Source organism: Neltuma alba, unplaced genomic scaffold, assembly GCF_004799145.2.
Source record: "Neltuma alba isolate B1F8T4 unplaced genomic scaffold, ASM479914v2 tig00002863_pilon, whole genome shotgun sequence".
NCBI lineage: Eukaryota > Viridiplantae > Streptophyta > Magnoliopsida > Fabales > Fabaceae > Neltuma > Neltuma alba.
In genome coordinates, this window is record NW_021633048.1 from 991,376 (window position 1) to 1,008,440 (window position 17,065).

The following is a 17,065-nucleotide window of genomic DNA, read 5'->3' on the forward strand; positions in this document are numbered from 1 at the left end:
TCATAATTACGTTGAGTATCTTAATTAGAAATCCTTGTACCCTCAATCAAGGAATTTTTTTCAAATTTTTTTTATTATTAATAACACTTTGGAAGACCAAAATACCTTATATCTTTGAACATGGTACTTCAAGATATGCCTTGTAACTTTGAAATGGAGGGAGTAAAAGTTTCATTTTTTAAAATGTAAAATTTAATTTTATATTTCTACTAAAAAAAATGCCCTCAAGAAACAAGACTAACTAAAAACTACAAAACTTTTCATACCTCGGGAATTGGACTAGGCCGAAACTGAGCTTGGGCCAGCAAACGGACAACCTTTTTTAGGTAATACAAAGAACAAGGACGCCACCTTAAACTTTTTTGCCAGACGAACCCTTCAATGAATTTTACCCAAATTATAAAAGGTAAAAACAGCTTATAACTTTAAAATTTTTTTATCAATACATAATATCAAATTTTTTTGTTACAAACTTACAATATACTCACATCAATTTTACTTGCTTCACGCACATGACACCCTCACACTGTCAGCTCTTTGGTTTTCTCTTCTTTTAGCCCGGAAAAAAAAAAAACAACTCTAATAAAAAATTCCAATAAACTTTTATATCATTAAGTGCTGGAAAAATGGTTTATTTGTGAGGCTGAGAGAAGCGGTGGCATTCTGGTCACACTTTCTTCCCGCTTTCTTTCTGGCTGCGGCAAAAGCTTTCGCCTTCTTTGATAGCAACAAAAGGCAGAAACTTTATGCTCAGAGGGGAGAATGTGTTCTTCAGTTCTTAATATTCATAGTTCATGTCCCATTTCGTCCTACTCCCCAACTTGCTTTCATGGTCGACCCTGTGCTCTAACCCCTCTTCGATTTCTTTCGTCCAATTCCTCTTTGAAGTTCAAAAATCAGCCTTTGAGATTCTCTCGCCCTAAGATAACCAGAACCCACAAGCGTCGCTCTTCCTTTGTAGTTCTCGCAGTACAATCGAATATCTTTCAAGGTTAGATTTTTCTTCATTCGGGCAGTCTTGTTCATTCAGGGTATGTTCGGATTGGACATGTTATTTGCTCACGGTTCCAAGCTAACAAAAGTTTGAATCATTTAAATAGAAGGAAAACATATTTGTTTATATCCAAACGAATGAAAGTGTCAAACTTATGAATACTTCTGATATTTGGGACGATGAGATTTCAGTTCACTGACGAAACGATAGTGGAGATAAGCCGATTTCAGAATTATTTCAGGGTTATTAGATTATATTTGTTTGCAAGTTCTAGGTTTACTGGCACAGGAGACTTGGTATAAATAAAGAGAATCGGATTCTGAATGACCATTGGTGAAATGATTTGTTATATTTTAATTGTGTAGCTGAATTTGAACTTGCTTGATCTTCTTTTCTAATCTGTGGATTGGATTATAGTAATTGACATCAATTTGAATTTTCTCAATCCTAAGCACTATCTGGCTGCAGTTATCGCCCTTGTGACTGATTTTTGTTGAGTAAACTTAGGGTAATGGATCATCCTTGATGTCCTAGCGGCTTCGTTTCAGTTTTATATATATATATATATATAGGATTTAGGAAGTTATGCATAACAATAAGAGTATGATGAAGAGCACTTCGTTTAGGTAATATGAACTGTCTAATCTCAAACAGAACTTGATCTTGGGTCACAATCTGCAATTTGCATTTTGTAAAGCAAGTCAATTAGTTTTTATGCAAAATTTTCAGTGGAATTTCCTGACATCTTTGAAGGGTTTCCTATGATGTGATGACTACCTAGACAATGAATTTTATCCTTGCTGAGGAGTGAACATATAAACCCAAGAAAATTCCCCCCCCCCCCCCCATACTCGCCTCCCCATCCATAATGAATGTAGTTGATTAGCGTGTCTGGTTGTTGCTTCTTGACAATATCATATGATTTGTTTAAAATTTGATTCATGGTATAGTTTTGTGTTATAAATTTTGAACTTTTACTCTGAATGCTGCATATTGCCTTAACTTTCATGCTTCTTCAGGAAAACCTAACCTTTCATTTTGATTCCCACTGCCGTCATGATTATGTTTAATAGCTCTCCAGACAGCATGGAAAGTTGGTAGGGATGGAATTGAGGCGGGTACTAATCTGGTTCCTGTAAGTTTGAATAGCCCTTTCAACATGGCAATCCTTGGATCAAGTCTACTTATTGAATACTTTGTTCTGCTTTATTATTCATTTTATATTTCTTTTCTTCTCCTTTCTGGCACTAGGATTCTATACCAAGACCGGTAGCGAGGATTTCTGTAACTTTTGTAGCATTGAGCGTTGGACTTTTTGTTCTGAAGTCTTTCCTCTCTACAGCATTCTTTATACTGGTGAGTCAACCACTTTCTTTGTGCAAAGAAATTTAAGTCTGGACGTTCTTTATACTGGTAACTGGTAAGTTCTTAAGGCAGGATAAGAATGCCAGGAATCTCAAATGAATATATTTTTTCGATGCACTTCTTTGTATCAATATTTCTTGTCTTGCCTGCTATTCTAAAAATGGATCAATTATTGCAACCTGATTCAATATTCTGAAGTTAATAAATCGTCTTCAATATTATTTTGGCGTTCATTTGATAGGCAATATTGAGTTCATAGAAACAAATGATTTGCATGATGTCAGGCCACTATGGGACTAGCATATTTTGCATTCCTAGCTTTTAATAAAGATCAAGGACGAACGGGAGGCAGCGACACCACCTCCACTACCACCTCCACCCCTATGGAGGATCCAGTAGAAGAAGCCAGAAAAATAATGGACAAGTACAAGTAGTGTCACCAGAGTAAGTCATTCCGAGCCATTTTTCTGCATTCTATAATTGTCCATTGCAATGTTGGATGTGATGCCTTGCTCATTATGGAAATCTAGATCTTACATATATTGTGCTCCTTTTCTTTTCTTCCTTGCCCCATGAAATGAACGCTATCAGTGTGTTAAAAAGTTGAGACTTTGACAGATCTAAATCCATGATGATTGAGATGGAAGAGATCGAGACTTACTTAGAGCACAGTCATCCTCAGTCATGCAAATCATGACATTTTCAGTTGTTTAGATCATTTCATAATGTAACAATTTTGAGGCTTGTTGTTCAGGGAAAAAATTACCCTAGGTTAGAAAAAATGTTGTAACTTTCCACTTGAACCTGTTTCTGCTGGTGATATCACTCAGCTGCAAATTAGTTGTAGATAAACCTGAAGTTAAAATAAGCATATGCCCAGAGAGCATGAGAATACTGTGATTTTTCCATTGGTGATGGCTGTCAAAGGGATACTGAAATCAAATGAGAGTCCAAAGTTTATGCTCTCTCTCTCTCTCTCTCTCTCTCTCTGTCTTTTTAATTAATGAGAGGGCTGAGTTGGGAGGTTTTACAGGTTTGTGCATTTGCTTATCCTGCAGGTCTTCTCACTCAGAGAATTGTAGCTGCACAACTTCATTATGTAATATATGCTAACGCTAAATAGTGGAAGTTTATGCAAACTTTACTAGGACCCTGTATAAAAGAATTTCTTAGTCATTTTTCTTATCAAACTTTACATGATAGAATTTTTAGTTCCTTTTGGAACTTTTCTTGTGGTTTTATTATCCTTTTGCACGTGTTATTATGCCAAAATATCTTTATAAGTAAGCACTAAACACACTATTTAATTAGGTTATGCAATTTTAAATGGTTTACAATGACCTTTACGCATTATATGTTACGATCATGAGTTGTTCTATTTGGCTTAATCTTATTTAATATCATCTGACCTTATGTGTGATAATATTAATATCCTAATGAGAAACTTACACATAATTCTTGAACATTATATTAAAAACATTATCTCGCCACACCTTTTTATTTAGTTTTCTACGCTATCAATAAAAATATAACAGCTTAAATAATTTAAAATGCAAATTGTGAGGAGCCTCTGAGGGAAGAGTAATATAAGAAAATATTGTATATCATTTATGTCCTCTGTTCTTACTCGGTTCTCTCTCTGCCCCTCGCAAAAATATTTTACTAACTACACGTTCGAGATAGTTCAATCGTTAGGGGTATAGATGAGAATTACATAAAGGCAGCTATGGATCAAACGATATTATGCATTCCAAAATTCTATTCGTCGATGTCAATGATACAGCGTAGCCCCTCTCCCCTTATCATCAACTCGAACGCCTTGTTAATCTCAGAGAATGGAACTGTGTGTGTTATAAACTTTTCCAATTCCAGCTTCTGCAACCAAACAAAACACGCAAAAAAGAAAATGCGAAGTATATCAGTTTGCATGAATTTCACTCATTTTATCACAGAGACCTACTGACTGTAACAGAATGAAAAACCATAGTCACCTTGCTCATGTACATGTCAACAATAGATGGAAGATCTGTCCTGGGCTTGTAGTTCCCAAAGAAAGTCCCTTTTAGTGTTCTTTCGTTCAGCACATTGATTGGCTTGGTCATGAACACTGCATCCTTGGTGGGTACTCCTACAAGAACTGCAACTCCCCAACCCTAAAATGTTTTGCACAAAATTATTAGCCATATAGCCGAATTCCTATCCTCAACGTAGACTTATTCTCCAAACTTTTGAGGGAAAAAGCTTTGAAGCTCTCTAGCTATCATTAATATAAGTTATTGGTCCTTAACCATCATTTTTCCAGATTTTCTGCTATCATATGATATGGCTATCTGATAAAAAGGTGGCTTACATCATGAACACATTCAAAAGCAGAAATCATGGCGTTGATGTTTCCAGTGCACTCCACACTGCGGTCCACTCCACCGTTTGTCATCTCTGCAATAACCTGTGATTTATAACCATAGCTTCATGAAGCCATAAAAGACCAGGTGAAGTGAACAGTGAGTACATAGCTGATGGAGAATTGATGTACCTCTTGAACTGGTTTATCATAATCCTTTGGATTTATAAACTCAGTCACCCCAAATTTCTTGGCTACAACATCAAAGAAAAAGGAAACAAACAGTCAGATTCTTACGTTATCAGTTTATGAAAAGGGAAGATTCCTGAAACTATCAGTTAATTAGCAAGGGGAGATTACTGTAGGTCTGAGAACTAAATCTACCTGCTTCAAATCTGCTAGGGTTCAAGTCAATCCCAATGATCCTAGATGCCCCAGCAATTCTTGCGCCCTCTGCAGCCTGATATTTTAGAATCTAGTTATAATATTATGATTGAAGAATTTGGTAGGGCATTGAAAATCTGTATCCATGTTATGTTTAGACAAACATTGGATGTTAACTTACAGCAAGGCCGACAGTTCCAAGGCCAAAGACTGCAACAGAGGAACCTTTCTTTGGCTTTGCCACATTCAGAGTTGCTCCCAATCCTGAAATCTCAATGAGTATTGTTCCACACAAATCAGTCAGCAAGAAATTGAATCTAAAGCTGAAATCTATTCATCTATGCATAACCTAAGAGTAAAGCAACAACTCAATTTGTAAATTATCAGATTGTTTTAGTTGCAAGTTAGTTTTCTGTCAAACGATCTGGAGATGAGCTAAAAACTTAAAGTAGAGTGGGACTTAACCAGTCGAAATGCCGCAGCTGAGAACACAGACTTTATCCATAGGTGCCAGAGGGTTGATCTTTGCGAGGCAGCCAGAGTGAACCACAGTGTATTCACTGAAAGTGGAAGTGCCAAGAAAGTGGTTGATAGGGTCGCCATTAATGGAGAACCTGCTTTTTTCATCACTGAGCATCACACCTCTGTTTGTATCTATTCTCAGAAGGTCACACATGTTGCTCTCCTCAGACTTGCAATGTGCACATTCTCCACATTCCCCTGTGAATACCGGAAGCACATGATCTCCAGCTTGCAAGTCTGTCACTCCTTCTCCAACACTCTCCACAATTCTGTTCATTATTCAAATTAAGTAAACTAACACAATTAATTGCATGATGTACAAATAATTCTTTGATTTTTAAAATTTGAGAAGGAATCTTAATAATCTGTGTCATAATTAGTTTACTAGTAGAAGCATGACAAAGTTAGGGTACCGGTGTTAACTATAGATGATTTAAAGAAGCTATATGCATATAACAGAGTACGAGGGAGTCACGTCCAATTAAACTTTCTTTGTTGAAAACAACTTGCTTTAATGAAATAGAACACGTCTTACCCAGCTGCCTCGTGCCCAAATATTCTGGGGAAAAGAGGAGTTTGCCCCTGAAACACAAATAAATGAAAGATCAAGCTTTGTGAGTTGGAGAACAAACATAGTAATATTCTGCATGTGGCTTGGATTTTAAAAAATGAAAGAGAATTGAGTTAGAAAGACCTTGGCCTCCCAGAAGTAGAGATCAGTGTGGCAGAGAGACGTGTATTTGACCTTGATCCTCACTTCCATCGCCTGTGGTGGAGCTACCTCCACTCGTTCCATCACCAATGGTTTCCCTGCTTCCCATGCTACTGCAGCTGCTTTTCCATATATATTCATTCCATAAATTTTGTATTCATTCCTGTATTTCTTTTACTAAAAACTACATGTATTGAAGCATTTCAAGCCTAATGAAGAGGGGGGAAATAAAAGAAGAAATATAATTTATCTATTTTTTTGGCTGGATTTCACACGAATGAATCTCATTTTTCTTCTACTTTGTTTAAAATTAAAATAAAAATGTATTTCAAATCATTTATTTAATTGGTTATGTATTGGAAAGATTAAAAAAATAATTATTCATTCTTTGAAAAATTATATCAGGAAAATTAGAATCCTCAAACATTATAGATATCTTTACCTGCATTACCACTTATGGCTAAAATACATGTAACATTCTCAAAAAAAATCTAATAACTTCTTTCGGAAAATCATGTGGAGTTGAAAGTACTAAAAAAGAAAGGGGAAAAAAAGACAAATCCATAGAAAGATAACATAAGCTATTGTTGTTTTGTAGTGCCAAGGATAGTGACCGCATAACATCACAAAGAAATGATCTCGACCCTTAATTGACTATCTTCATCAATGGTTTTGAAACATTCGCCTTATTTCATTGATCCAACCGTCTACATTCGGATATAGATCTCAGAAGGCTTGAGAACATGAAATCCAAATTCTAGTTGTGTGATTCTCTTATAGAGACTTGTATAGAGTTGATTTCGCTATGGAAAAGGATTCAGAGGAGGATTCAGCAGCATTTCAGTCTAAATACCTCTTTCGTCCTATCTGTGGCTCCGTGGATAAAACTGAAAATACAGAATCGAACGAAACGGAACGGAACCGAAGAATCAAACCTGATTTTGCTATGGAACTCAACCTTCTGCTCCGATGAGAATTCTAATTTCCCAATTTACAGTATGAAACTAGACGAAGACTGAATAGAAGAATTCGTTACAGTGTCCAGCACCATCTGGTTGCGTGATTTTGCCACGAAAGATTCTTAAAAATAAGGATAAACAAAATGGATTCATACCTTTGCATGGAATCGTCAGACCAGCAGCGGTGGACATCGTGGTGAAATCTGCAGATGAGGAATGCGGGTACGAATTAGTAGAAAATCTCCTCGAAATACTGCTCCTTAGCGTCCGGACACAACTTATTAGCCTCTGGGCATGACACATCTGTCTAATATGCATATGCCAAGGGCCAACTATGTAATTTTCGTTTTCACTATCTGTCACCTTTCAATCATTATCTTTATACATAACACAATAGAAACAACGGCCTATAATTTTCTAAGGAAACGGGATTTTGGACCCCATGAACAGTGAATAATGCTGGCTAGTTCTACGGATGCAGCCAAATGAGAGTTTCAATATCAAGAGGAAGTTGCAGAGATTCGTGTCTGGTTTTTTGAGTCAAAGTATTAAATGAACGAACCGCCCATAGATGGATGACACCGGGTTCTGGGGATGGAATCATGCCAAGAATAATAGAATTGGTAGTAAAATGCCAATCATCAACTTGGTTTGAAAGCAACGAATCAATGCTATGAATTTGCTTGTTTCATTAAACTGTGGTCTTTCTCTTACCCAAAAAAAAAAAAATCTATAGTTCATCCTTTGATGATATGCTTTTTTTTTTTTCCCTCAATACTAATACCAACATACATCTTCATCCTAATTATAAAAGCCAGTTAATTAATTTGAGGAGATTAAAAGTAAGTTGAGTTAGTTATTTGTTCTAAATAGGTGTTGTCTTTCCTAAAATATCCTTGCTAATCAAATGTATTGACTAGAACTATCATTGTTAAAAGGACTACTTTGAAAAAAAAGTATAAATATGATAGATAAAGTGGATTGGAGTCTTATATTTAGGATCAAAATAAAAATCAAACAGATTTTACATTAATGACCAAAAGTAATATTTTCAGAGGGTATATTAAGATTGGCCAATGTAAATCAATTGGGTTTTTGGACCTTGGTAAACCAATTGGGTTGGCCTCTTGCATATACTACCTCATTTTTTAATATAAAAATTAGTTTGATATTTAATTTAATTTTAAATATAAAATTTTAATCCATTTTATTTTTTATATTTATTTATTTCTTTTTAAGATAGTTTTTGCAATAAGTTGCACGTTTTAAAGATTTCATCAAATAGTAATTCTAATTAACATACATAATTGGTAAGGATATTTCAAAAAAGATAATATTTATTTATTATAAATAACTAACTTAATTAGTTTTTTTAATCTGCTCAAATTAGTCAACAAACTCTTATATTAAAGACCGAAAATACAGTATTAAACATGGTTTTGTATGAGTAATTTTTCGAGCATTATTCTGACCCCAAAAAAAAAATAAAAAATTGAAGCATTACATCTTTAGTTTTAGTGGTTCGATTCAATCAAGTGGAAGTTGTTTGGCAGATGCTAGTCTTTATTCTCCTTGGAGCTGTCGCCCACAGCATACCCTCTCACATTGGCGCAACTATGGTCTTGCTCATCCTATTGGAAAGGTTAATCTGTATTTTTCATTTATTTATATTTAACTTTATGTATTTTCATTCTTTTATATAATATAATTGACATTGTTCTTAAAAAAAAAAGGGTAGGCCACGTTCATATAAAGCTTTCTCAATGACAATTTCATTAATACACAAGACTTGAGCTTGATCTTTTAGTTAAGAGAAGGAACTAAACCAATTGTCATGGTTTCTTTGATAATAATTTTATTAATGGGATGTATTAACAATGGAAAACTGAAAATAAATCGTTGATGTAAAGAAGAAGAAAAAATTAACTACAAAAAATTACGCTATAAAAAAATCAGATTGTCTTGAACATGAAATTAACATTGTTAACGTAATTTTTTATAATTAATGAATTAAATTTAATACATATTCCTTTTACTATGAGCACAAACTAATTTTTAGACCACAGACTGATTTGAATTGAATTCAATTTCTCTAATCAAAATCTACGGCAAGAAGTCAATGTTCGGCTTAAAAGCGTGTGGCAAAAGAAAATATCCAAGTACATGCAAAAGAGGACATTGACATCTAGCAAAAGAAAAATAATGGACAAGTACAAGTATTGTCACCAGAGCAAGTCATTCCGAGCCATTTTTCTGCATTCTGTAATTGTCCATTGCAATGTTGGATGTGATGCCTTGCTCATTATGGAAATCCAGATCTTACACATATTGTGCTCCTTTTCTTTTCTTCTTGCCCCATGAAATGGGATTTGGATTCTCTCCAATTTTTCTCCCATCCTCTTCCCCTCCACTATCTTCTTTTTCCCTTTACAACCATTGGATCAAATTTTAATGATATAAATTTAACATCTTATAAAATAATATTATTAAAAAATAAATAAATTTAAACTGTTAAAATCTGGTCTAAACAGTTAATAACTGTAATAAAAAAAAGTTGGAAAAATTTGCTCTAATAGTCTGTAGATATGAGCTGTTAAAATTAGATTTTAATAGTTTAAGTTTATTATTTATTTTTATAAAATATTGTAAATATTAAATTTGGACTATTAAAGTTTTGATCTAATAGTTGTAAAAGACCAAAGAGAATAGTGAAGGAGAAGAGGATCAGAAAAGAAGCGAGAGAATCCAAGTCCCATGAAATGAATGGTATCAGTTTGTTAAAAAGTTTGAGACTTTGACAGATCTAAATCCATGATGATTGAGATGGAAGAGATCGAGACTTACTTAGAGCACAGTCATCTTCAGTCGTGCAAATCATGACATTTTCAGCTGTTTACATCATTTCATAATATAACAATTTTGAGGCTTGCTGTTCAGGGAAAAAATGGCCCTAGGTTGGAGTTTTGTAGCGTTCCACTTGAACCTGTTTCTGCTAGTGATATCACTCAGCTGCAAATTAGTTGTAGATAAACCTGAAGTTAAAATAAATAAGGCTCATACAATTTTAAATGGTTTACGATGAACTTTACGCATTATACTACCTTTAGTACTAATTATAAGGTTTTGTTTGCATATTATAAACAAGGTCTTATAATTAGAACTTGAGGTAATATATTACGATCATGAGTTGTTCTATTTGGTTTAATCATATTTAATATCATCTGACCTTATCATGTGTGATAATATTATTAATATCCTAATGAGAAACTTATACATAATTCTTGAACATTAGATTAAAAACATTATCCGCCACACCTTTTCATTTAGTTTTCTACGCTATCAATAAAAATATAACAGCTTAAATAATTTAAAATGCAAAATTGTGAGGCCCCTCCAAGGAAAGAGTACGGTAAAAAAAATATTATATATTCCTTTGGTCCTTAATATAAGATTTATTTACTAATTTGATTAGATTAAAAAAGTTAGGTAATTTAGTTAATTATAGAAATATGACATGTTTTTCCTAAAACATCATAATTATTTCTCTAATATTCTCCCTCTCTTTTTACTTGATTATAGTTGAAAAGTAGTATCCATAAAAGTACTTTTAAAAAAATTAATAAATATGAAAAATAAATTTTATATTTAGAATCAAAATTATTAACAATTAGATCTTATATTAAGAATCGAAAAAGTACAATATTTATTTCCTCTGTTCTTACTCAGCTCTCTCTCTCTCTCTCTCTCTGCGCGCCCGCCTGTCATAACAATATTTTACTAACCACACGCTCTAGATAGTTCAATCGTGAGGGACATAGATGAGAATTACATAAAGGCAGCTATGGATCAAACGATAAGATGCATTCCAAAATTCTATTCGTCGATGTCAATGACGCAGCGTAGCCCTTCTCCCCTTATCATCAGCTCGAACGCCTTGTTAATCTCAGAGAATGGAACTCTGTGTGTTATAAACTTCTCCAATTCCAACTTCTGCAACCAAACAAAACACACACACAAACACACACAAAAGCAAAGTATATAAGTTTGCATAAATTTCACTCATTTTATCACAGAATTAGACCTAATGACTGTAACAGAATGAAAAACCATAGTCACCTTGCTCATGTACATATCAACAATAGAGGGAAGATCTGTCCTGGGCTTGTAGTTCCCAAAGGAAGTCCCTTTTAGTGTTCTTTCGCTTAGCACATTGATTGGCTTGGTCATGAACAATGCATCCTTGGTGGGTATTCCTACAAGCACTGCAACTCCCCAACCCTAAAATGTATTGCACAAAATTATTAGCCATATAGCCGAATTCCGATCCCCAACATAGACCTGTTCTCCAAATTTCGAGGGAAAAAGTTTTGAAGCTCTTTAGCTATCATTAATGTACTTAACCATCATTTTTCCAGATTTTCTGCTATCATGTGATATGGTTATCTGATAAAAAGGTGACTTACATCATGAACACATTCAAAAGCAGAAATCATGGCGTTGATGTTTCCAGTGCACTCCACACTGCGGTCCACTCCACCGTTTGTCATCTCTGCAATAACCTGTGATTTATAACCATAGCTTCATGAAGCCATAAAAGACCAGGTGAAGTGAACAGTGAGTACATAGTTGATGGAGAATTGATGTACCTCTTGAACTGGTTTATCATAATCCTTTGGATTTATAAACTCAGTCACCCCAAATTTCTTGGCTACAACATCAAAGAAAAAGAAAAAAAAACAGTCAGATTCTTACGTTATCAGTTTATGAAAAAGGGGAGATTCCTGAAACTATCAGTTAATTAGCAAGGGGAGATTACTGTAGTTCTGAGAACTAAATCTACCTGCTTCAAGTCTGCTGGGGTTCAAGTCAATCCCAATGATCCTAGATGCCCCAGCAATTCTTGCCCCCTCTGCAGCCTGATATTTTAGAATCTAGTTATAATATTATGATTGAAGAATTTGGTAGGGCATTGAAAATCTGTATCCATGTTATGTTTAGAGAAACATTAGATGTTAACTTACAGCAAGGCCGACAGTTCCAAGGCCAAAGACTGCAACAGAGGAACCTTTCTTTGGCTTTGCCACATTCAGAGTTGCTCCCAATCCTGAAATCTCAATGAGTATTGTTCCACACAAATCAGTCAGCAAGAAATTGAATCTAAAGCTGAAATCTATTCATCTATGCATAACCTAAGAGTAAAGCAACAACTCAATTTGTAAATTATCAGATTGTTTTAGTTGCATGTTAGTTTTCTGTCAAACGATCTGGAGATAAGCTAAAAACTTAAAGTAGAGTGGGACTTGACCAGTCGAAATGCCGCAGCTGAGAACACAGACTTTATCCATAGGTGCCAGAGGGTTGATCTTTGCAAGGCAGCCAGAGTGAACCACAGTGTATTCACTGAAAGTGGAAGTGCCAAGAAAGTGGTTGATAGGGTCGCCATTAATGGAGAACCTGCTTTTTTCATCACTGAGCATCACTCCTCTGTTTGGATCTATTCTCAGAAGGTCACACATGTTGCTCTCCTCAGACTTGCAATGTGCACATTCTCCACATTCCCCTGTGAATACCGGAAGCACATGATCCCCAGCTTGCACGTCTGTCACTCCTTCTCCAACACTCTCCACAATTCTGTTCATTATTCAAATTAAGTAAACTCACACAATTCATTGCATAATGTGCAAATAATTCTTTGATTTTTAAAACTTGAGAAGGAATCTTAAACTCCCAGATTTGTAAAATAATCTGTGTCATAATTAGTTTACTAGTAGAAGCATGACAAAGTTAGGGTACCGGTGTTAACTATAGATGATTTAAAGGTACTATATGCATATAACACAATTCAAGGAAGTTATCTTGGTTGACACTGACATTTAAAAGTTAATAAAGTATCTGCGCATGATTCACAATAGGGAGTCACGTCCAATTACACTTTCTTTGTTGAAAATAACGTGCTTTAATGAAATAAAACACGTCTTACCCAGCTGCCTCGTGCCCAAAAATTCTGGGGAAAAGAGGAGTTTGCGCCTGAAACACAAATGAATGAAAGATCAAGCTTTGTGAGTTGGAGAACGAACATTGTAATGTTCTGCATGCGGCTTGGATTTAAAAAATGAAGGAGAATTGAGTTACACAGACCTTGTTCTCCCAGAAGTAGAGATCAGTGTGGCAGAGAGACGTATATTTGACCTTGATCCTCACTTCCATCGCCTGTGGTGGAGCTACCTCCACTCGTTCCATCACCAATGGTTTCCCTGCTTCCCATGCTACTGCAGCTGCTTTTCCACATATTTCATTCCATAAATTTTGCATTCATTCATGTATTTCTTGTACTAAAAACTACATATATTGAAGCATTTCAGGCCTAATGAAGAGGAGAAAAATATAAGAAGAAATAGAATTGATTTTGTTTTTGGCTGGATTTCACACGAATAAATCCCATGTTTCTTCCACTTTATTTAAAATTAAAATAAAAATGTATTTCAAATAATTTATTTAATTAGTTATGTAAAGGAAAGATTAAAAAATAATGATTCATTTTTTTAAAAAAATTCTATTAGGAAAATTAGAATCCTCAAACATTATAGATATCTTTACAAGTATTACCACTTATGGCTAAAATACATGTAACATTCTCAACAACAACAAAAATCTAATGACTTCTTTCGGAAAATCATGGGGAGTTAAGAGGACTAAGAGAGGGGGGGGGGCACACAAATTTTTTTAAATAAGCTATTGTTGTTTTGTAGTGCCAAGGATAGTGACCGCATAACATCACAAAGAAATGATCTCGACCCTTAATTGACTTATTTTCATCAATGGTTTTGAAACATTCTGCTTGTTTCATTGATCCAACCGTCTACAATCGGATACAGATCACAGAAAGCTTGAGAACATGAAATCCAAAATCTAGTTGTGTGATTCTCTTAGGCTCTGTTTGGTTGGAGGGTTGTTGATGGGAGGGGAGGGGAAGGAAGGGGAAGGGATGAGATAAGTATGTTTGGGTAGAAAAAAATAGATGGGAGGAGAGGGAAAAAATTTGTCTTTTAGTGCTTCCTTCTTTCCTTTCCTTATGCTCCCCTCTAAATTGGGTTTTTTTTGAATGGGAGAGAAATATTATATCTAATATTGACTAAATTATTCCTATTAGCTTTTTAATATTCTAAGCTTGCCCCTTTTATTAGAAACCCTTTTCTCCCTTCTATCTCTTTTCATCCAATATTATTATACTGTAGGGGAGGTTACTGGCTTACTGCTTAGCTGTTTGAAAACTCAAAGTCTTTGTCATCATCAGTTTGCCTGCATACTTAATTTATATATATAGGCTTCACACGCTGTATGATTGTTTTCTATTAAGTTCCGATTTTGTTGTGTTGATATAATAATGCAGCATGGCTTATATTTTGCATAAATTAAAAATGAATAGAAAGAAAAAACTCAAATTGAGATTAATTTTAATCAGATTTTGAGAGTGAAATTAATAAAAATATCATGTATTGAGCAGTTGAATTATTTTTCATATACACCGATTGATATATACATATCACAACGTGTGTATTATAATTATATATCATGACATGTGTGTATTATAATCTCAGATGGGCTGCAAATATACATATATATTAATCTCAGATAGGCTGCAAACATGCATATATATTAATATATACATATCACAACATGTGTGTATTATAATTATATAATCTATACATATCATATGTATTAATATACATGTGTGTGGATTATAATTATAAAATTAATGAGATAGAATGTTAAACTTTTTATCACATTTCCTTATTTTTTTTAGTTTTATCATAATTTTTTTTATCACATGTAAGTAATTGGTTTTTTTGAAATTGATAAATTAAGAAATAATAATTTTGATATAAATATTATAATAAAAGAATAAAGTAGTTTAAATATATAGATAAGAGCATATTTGTCAATTTATTATTACCCCCTTTATGAACTAAATAAGAAATCTCCCCTCTCTTCCCCTCCTCTCCAACCAAACAAAACCTGTGACCTTCCTTTCTCTTGTTTTCCCTTCCTTTAATTAACCTCCCCTCCCCTTCTTTGTTGAACCAAACAAAGCCTCATAGAGACTTGTATAGGGTTCATTTTGTTATGAAAAAGGATTCAGAAGAGGATTCGGCAACGTTTCAGGCCAATGCCTCTTTCGTTCTATTTGTGGCTCCGTGGATAAAACTGAAAATCTAGAATCAAATGGGACGAAACGGAACCGAGGAATCAAGCCTAATTTTGCTATGGAACTGAACTTTCTGCTCCGATTAGAATTCTACTTTCCCTCTTTGCAGAATGAAACTAGACGAAGATTGAGCAGAAAAGTGATTGTTATAGTGTCCAGCACCATCTAGTTGCGTGATCTTTCTCCGAAAGATTCTTAAAAATAAGGATAAACAAAATGGATTTATACCTTTGCATGGAATCGTCAGACCAGCAGTGCTCGACATTGTGGTGAAATCTGCAGATGAAGCATGCGAGTACAAATTAGGATAATATTTCCTCGAAATAATGCTCGTTAGCGTCCGGGCACAACTTATTAGCCTCTGAGCATGACACATCTCTCTAAGATACATATGTCAAGGGCAAACGATGTAATTTTCCTTTTCACTATCTGTCACCTTTCAATCATTATCTTTATACATAACACAATATAAACAACGGCTTTGGACCCCATGAACAGTGAATAATGCTAGCTAGTTCTATAGATGCAGCCAAATGAGAGTTTCAATGTCAAGAGGAAGTTGCAAAGGTTCAGTGTCTGGCTTTTTGAGTCAAAATATTAAATGAATGAGACGCCCAAGGACGGATGACACCAGGTTCTGGGGATGGAATCACGCCAAGAATAATAGAATTGGCAGTAAAATGCCAATCATCTCAACTTGGTTTGAAAGCAACGAATCAATGCTATGAGTTTGCTTGTTTTGATAACAGAAAGGAAGGAATATCATTCACAAACGTAAAGATGTCAAATTACAGAATATATAGCCCTGGCCACGTCATGACTCCTTTCTCTCCCTTGTAACTAACTTCTTAAACGTTTACCGAAATGGTCATTCTAGAATCTGTCTGTAGTGTAAAACGCATAAGTAACACGCAGTAACATAACAATACTCTCCCCCTTAAAAGAATCCTTGTCCACAAGGTTGGTGTGACTAGGAGGAGTAGTGGCTTGAAATTTGGAAATTGTTGTCGGAGTGTAGATAAATCCTCCCAAGTGGCATTCTCAGCCTCAATAAGCTGCCAGCGTAGTAGTACTTGAGTAATGGGCAAATTGTGGCGTTTAATAATCCGGCACCCCAATATTTCTATAGGCTCAAGCATAAATTGGTTGTGATCATCAATTGGAGGTAGGGAAGAAGCCACAGGAACACCAGGTCCAATATGTTTTTTAAGAAGAGACACATGAAACATCAGATGGATTCTGGTTTCAGGAGGTAGTGCTAACTCACAAGCAACAGCACCAATTCTTTTGACAACCTTAAAAGGTCCAAAGTATTTAGCTGCAAGCTTGTGTAATGCAGAATTATTGAGCATGTTTCACCAGAAAGGGTGGAGTTTAAGATAAACCAAATCATTGACTGCAAATGAATGCTTAGTACAATGTTTTCTTGATGGATCATTCGATTCTGAGCCTTGACCAAGTGTTGCTTTAAAATCTGCAGAACCAATTCTCTAGCAAGACATGTGCGATCAACCACATCATTGGAAGAATCCCTTGTAGGGTAGGTGAACAGGAGGGGAAACCCCATAACCAGCCTGAAAAG

The 17,065-nt window shown here is 34.8% G+C and overlaps 3 protein-coding genes across 5 annotated transcripts; 1 reads left to right on the plus strand and 2 right to left on the minus strand.

The window, feature by feature from the left end:
- The first annotated feature begins 672 nt into the window (after positions 1–672).
- On the plus strand, positions 673–3,575 carry LOC114739631 (uncharacterized). 2 transcript variants are annotated; one of them, XM_028927715.1, is made up of 5 exons: positions 673–991; positions 2,068–2,129; positions 2,246–2,350; positions 2,644–2,803; positions 3,418–3,575. In XM_028927715.1, the coding sequence occupies exons 1-4, from the start codon at positions 763–765 to the stop codon at positions 2,791–2,793; spliced, it is 546 nt and encodes a 181-aa protein (XP_028783548.1). In that variant the 5' UTR covers positions 673–762; the 3' UTR covers positions 2,794–2,803; positions 3,418–3,575. The 2 variants fall into 2 exon arrangements, with proteins under 2 accessions (XP_028783548.1, XP_028783549.1); XM_028927716.1 differs by lacking the exon at positions 3,418–3,575 and adding an exon at positions 2,978–3,324.
- A 341-nt stretch (positions 3,576–3,916) lies between these two features.
- Positions 3,917–7,729, minus strand: LOC114739536 (alcohol dehydrogenase 1). Of its 2 annotated transcripts, none has more exons than XM_028927608.1 (10): positions 7,433–7,729; positions 6,301–6,437; positions 6,142–6,188; positions 5,550–5,875; positions 5,266–5,348; positions 5,085–5,160; positions 4,893–4,954; positions 4,710–4,805; positions 4,351–4,512; positions 3,917–4,234 (listed from the first exon to the last, which is right to left on the minus strand). In XM_028927608.1, the coding sequence occupies exons 1-10, from the start codon at positions 7,593–7,595 to the stop codon at positions 4,118–4,120; spliced, it is 1,269 nt and encodes a 422-aa protein (XP_028783441.1). In that variant the 5' UTR covers positions 7,596–7,729; the 3' UTR covers positions 3,917–4,117. The 2 variants fall into 2 exon arrangements, with proteins under 2 accessions (XP_028783441.1, XP_028783442.1); XM_028927609.1 differs by lacking the exon at positions 7,433–7,729 and adding an exon at positions 6,933–6,957.
- Positions 7,730–11,150: 3,421 nt separating this feature from the next.
- Positions 11,151–15,898, minus strand: LOC114739537 (alcohol dehydrogenase 1-like). The gene is made up of 10 exons (XM_028927611.1): positions 15,712–15,898; positions 13,416–13,552; positions 13,258–13,304; positions 12,583–12,908; positions 12,299–12,381; positions 12,118–12,193; positions 11,924–11,985; positions 11,741–11,836; positions 11,394–11,555; positions 11,151–11,267 (listed from the first exon to the last, which is right to left on the minus strand). The coding sequence occupies exons 1-10, from the start codon at positions 15,872–15,874 to the stop codon at positions 11,151–11,153; spliced, it is 1,269 nt and encodes a 422-aa protein (XP_028783444.1). The 5' UTR covers positions 15,875–15,898.
- Positions 15,899–17,065: the final 1,167 nt, after the last annotated feature.

Bases quoted from the DNA above. Each gene is read 5' to 3' on its own strand.
- LOC114739537 (XM_028927611.1), bottom strand. From the start codon at position 15,874: ATGTATCTTAGAGAGATGTGTCATGCTCAGAGGCTAATAAGTTGTGCC. The intron at 12,909-13,257 runs GTAAGACGTGTT...AATAATGAACAG, and splicing joins TTTGGGCACGAGGCAGCTGG to AATTGTGGAGAGTGTTGGAG. The intron at 11,268-11,393 runs GTGACTATGGTT...GTTTGGTTGCAG, and splicing joins TTGATATGTACATGAGCAAG to AAGTTGGAATTGGAGAAGTT.
- LOC114739631 (XM_028927715.1), top strand. From the start codon at position 763: ATGTGTTCTTCAGTTCTTAATATTCATAGTTCATGTCCCATTTCGTCC. The intron at 992-2,067 runs GTTAGATTTTTC...TATGTTTAATAG, and splicing joins ACAATCGAATATCTTTCAAG to CTCTCCAGACAGCATGGAAA. The intron at 2,130-2,245 runs GTAAGTTTGAAT...TTCTGGCACTAG, and splicing joins CGGGTACTAATCTGGTTCCT to GATTCTATACCAAGACCGGT.
- LOC114739536 (XM_028927608.1), bottom strand. From the start codon at position 7,595: ATGCATATTAGACAGATGTGTCATGCCCAGAGGCTAATAAGTTGTGTC. The intron at 6,438-7,432 runs GTATGAATCCAT...ATGGAAAAGCAG, and splicing joins TCTGACGATTCCATGCAAAG to CTGCAGTAGCATGGGAAGCA. The intron at 4,235-4,350 runs GTGACTATGGTT...GTTTGGTTGCAG, and splicing joins TTGACATGTACATGAGCAAG to AAGCTGGAATTGGAAAAGTT.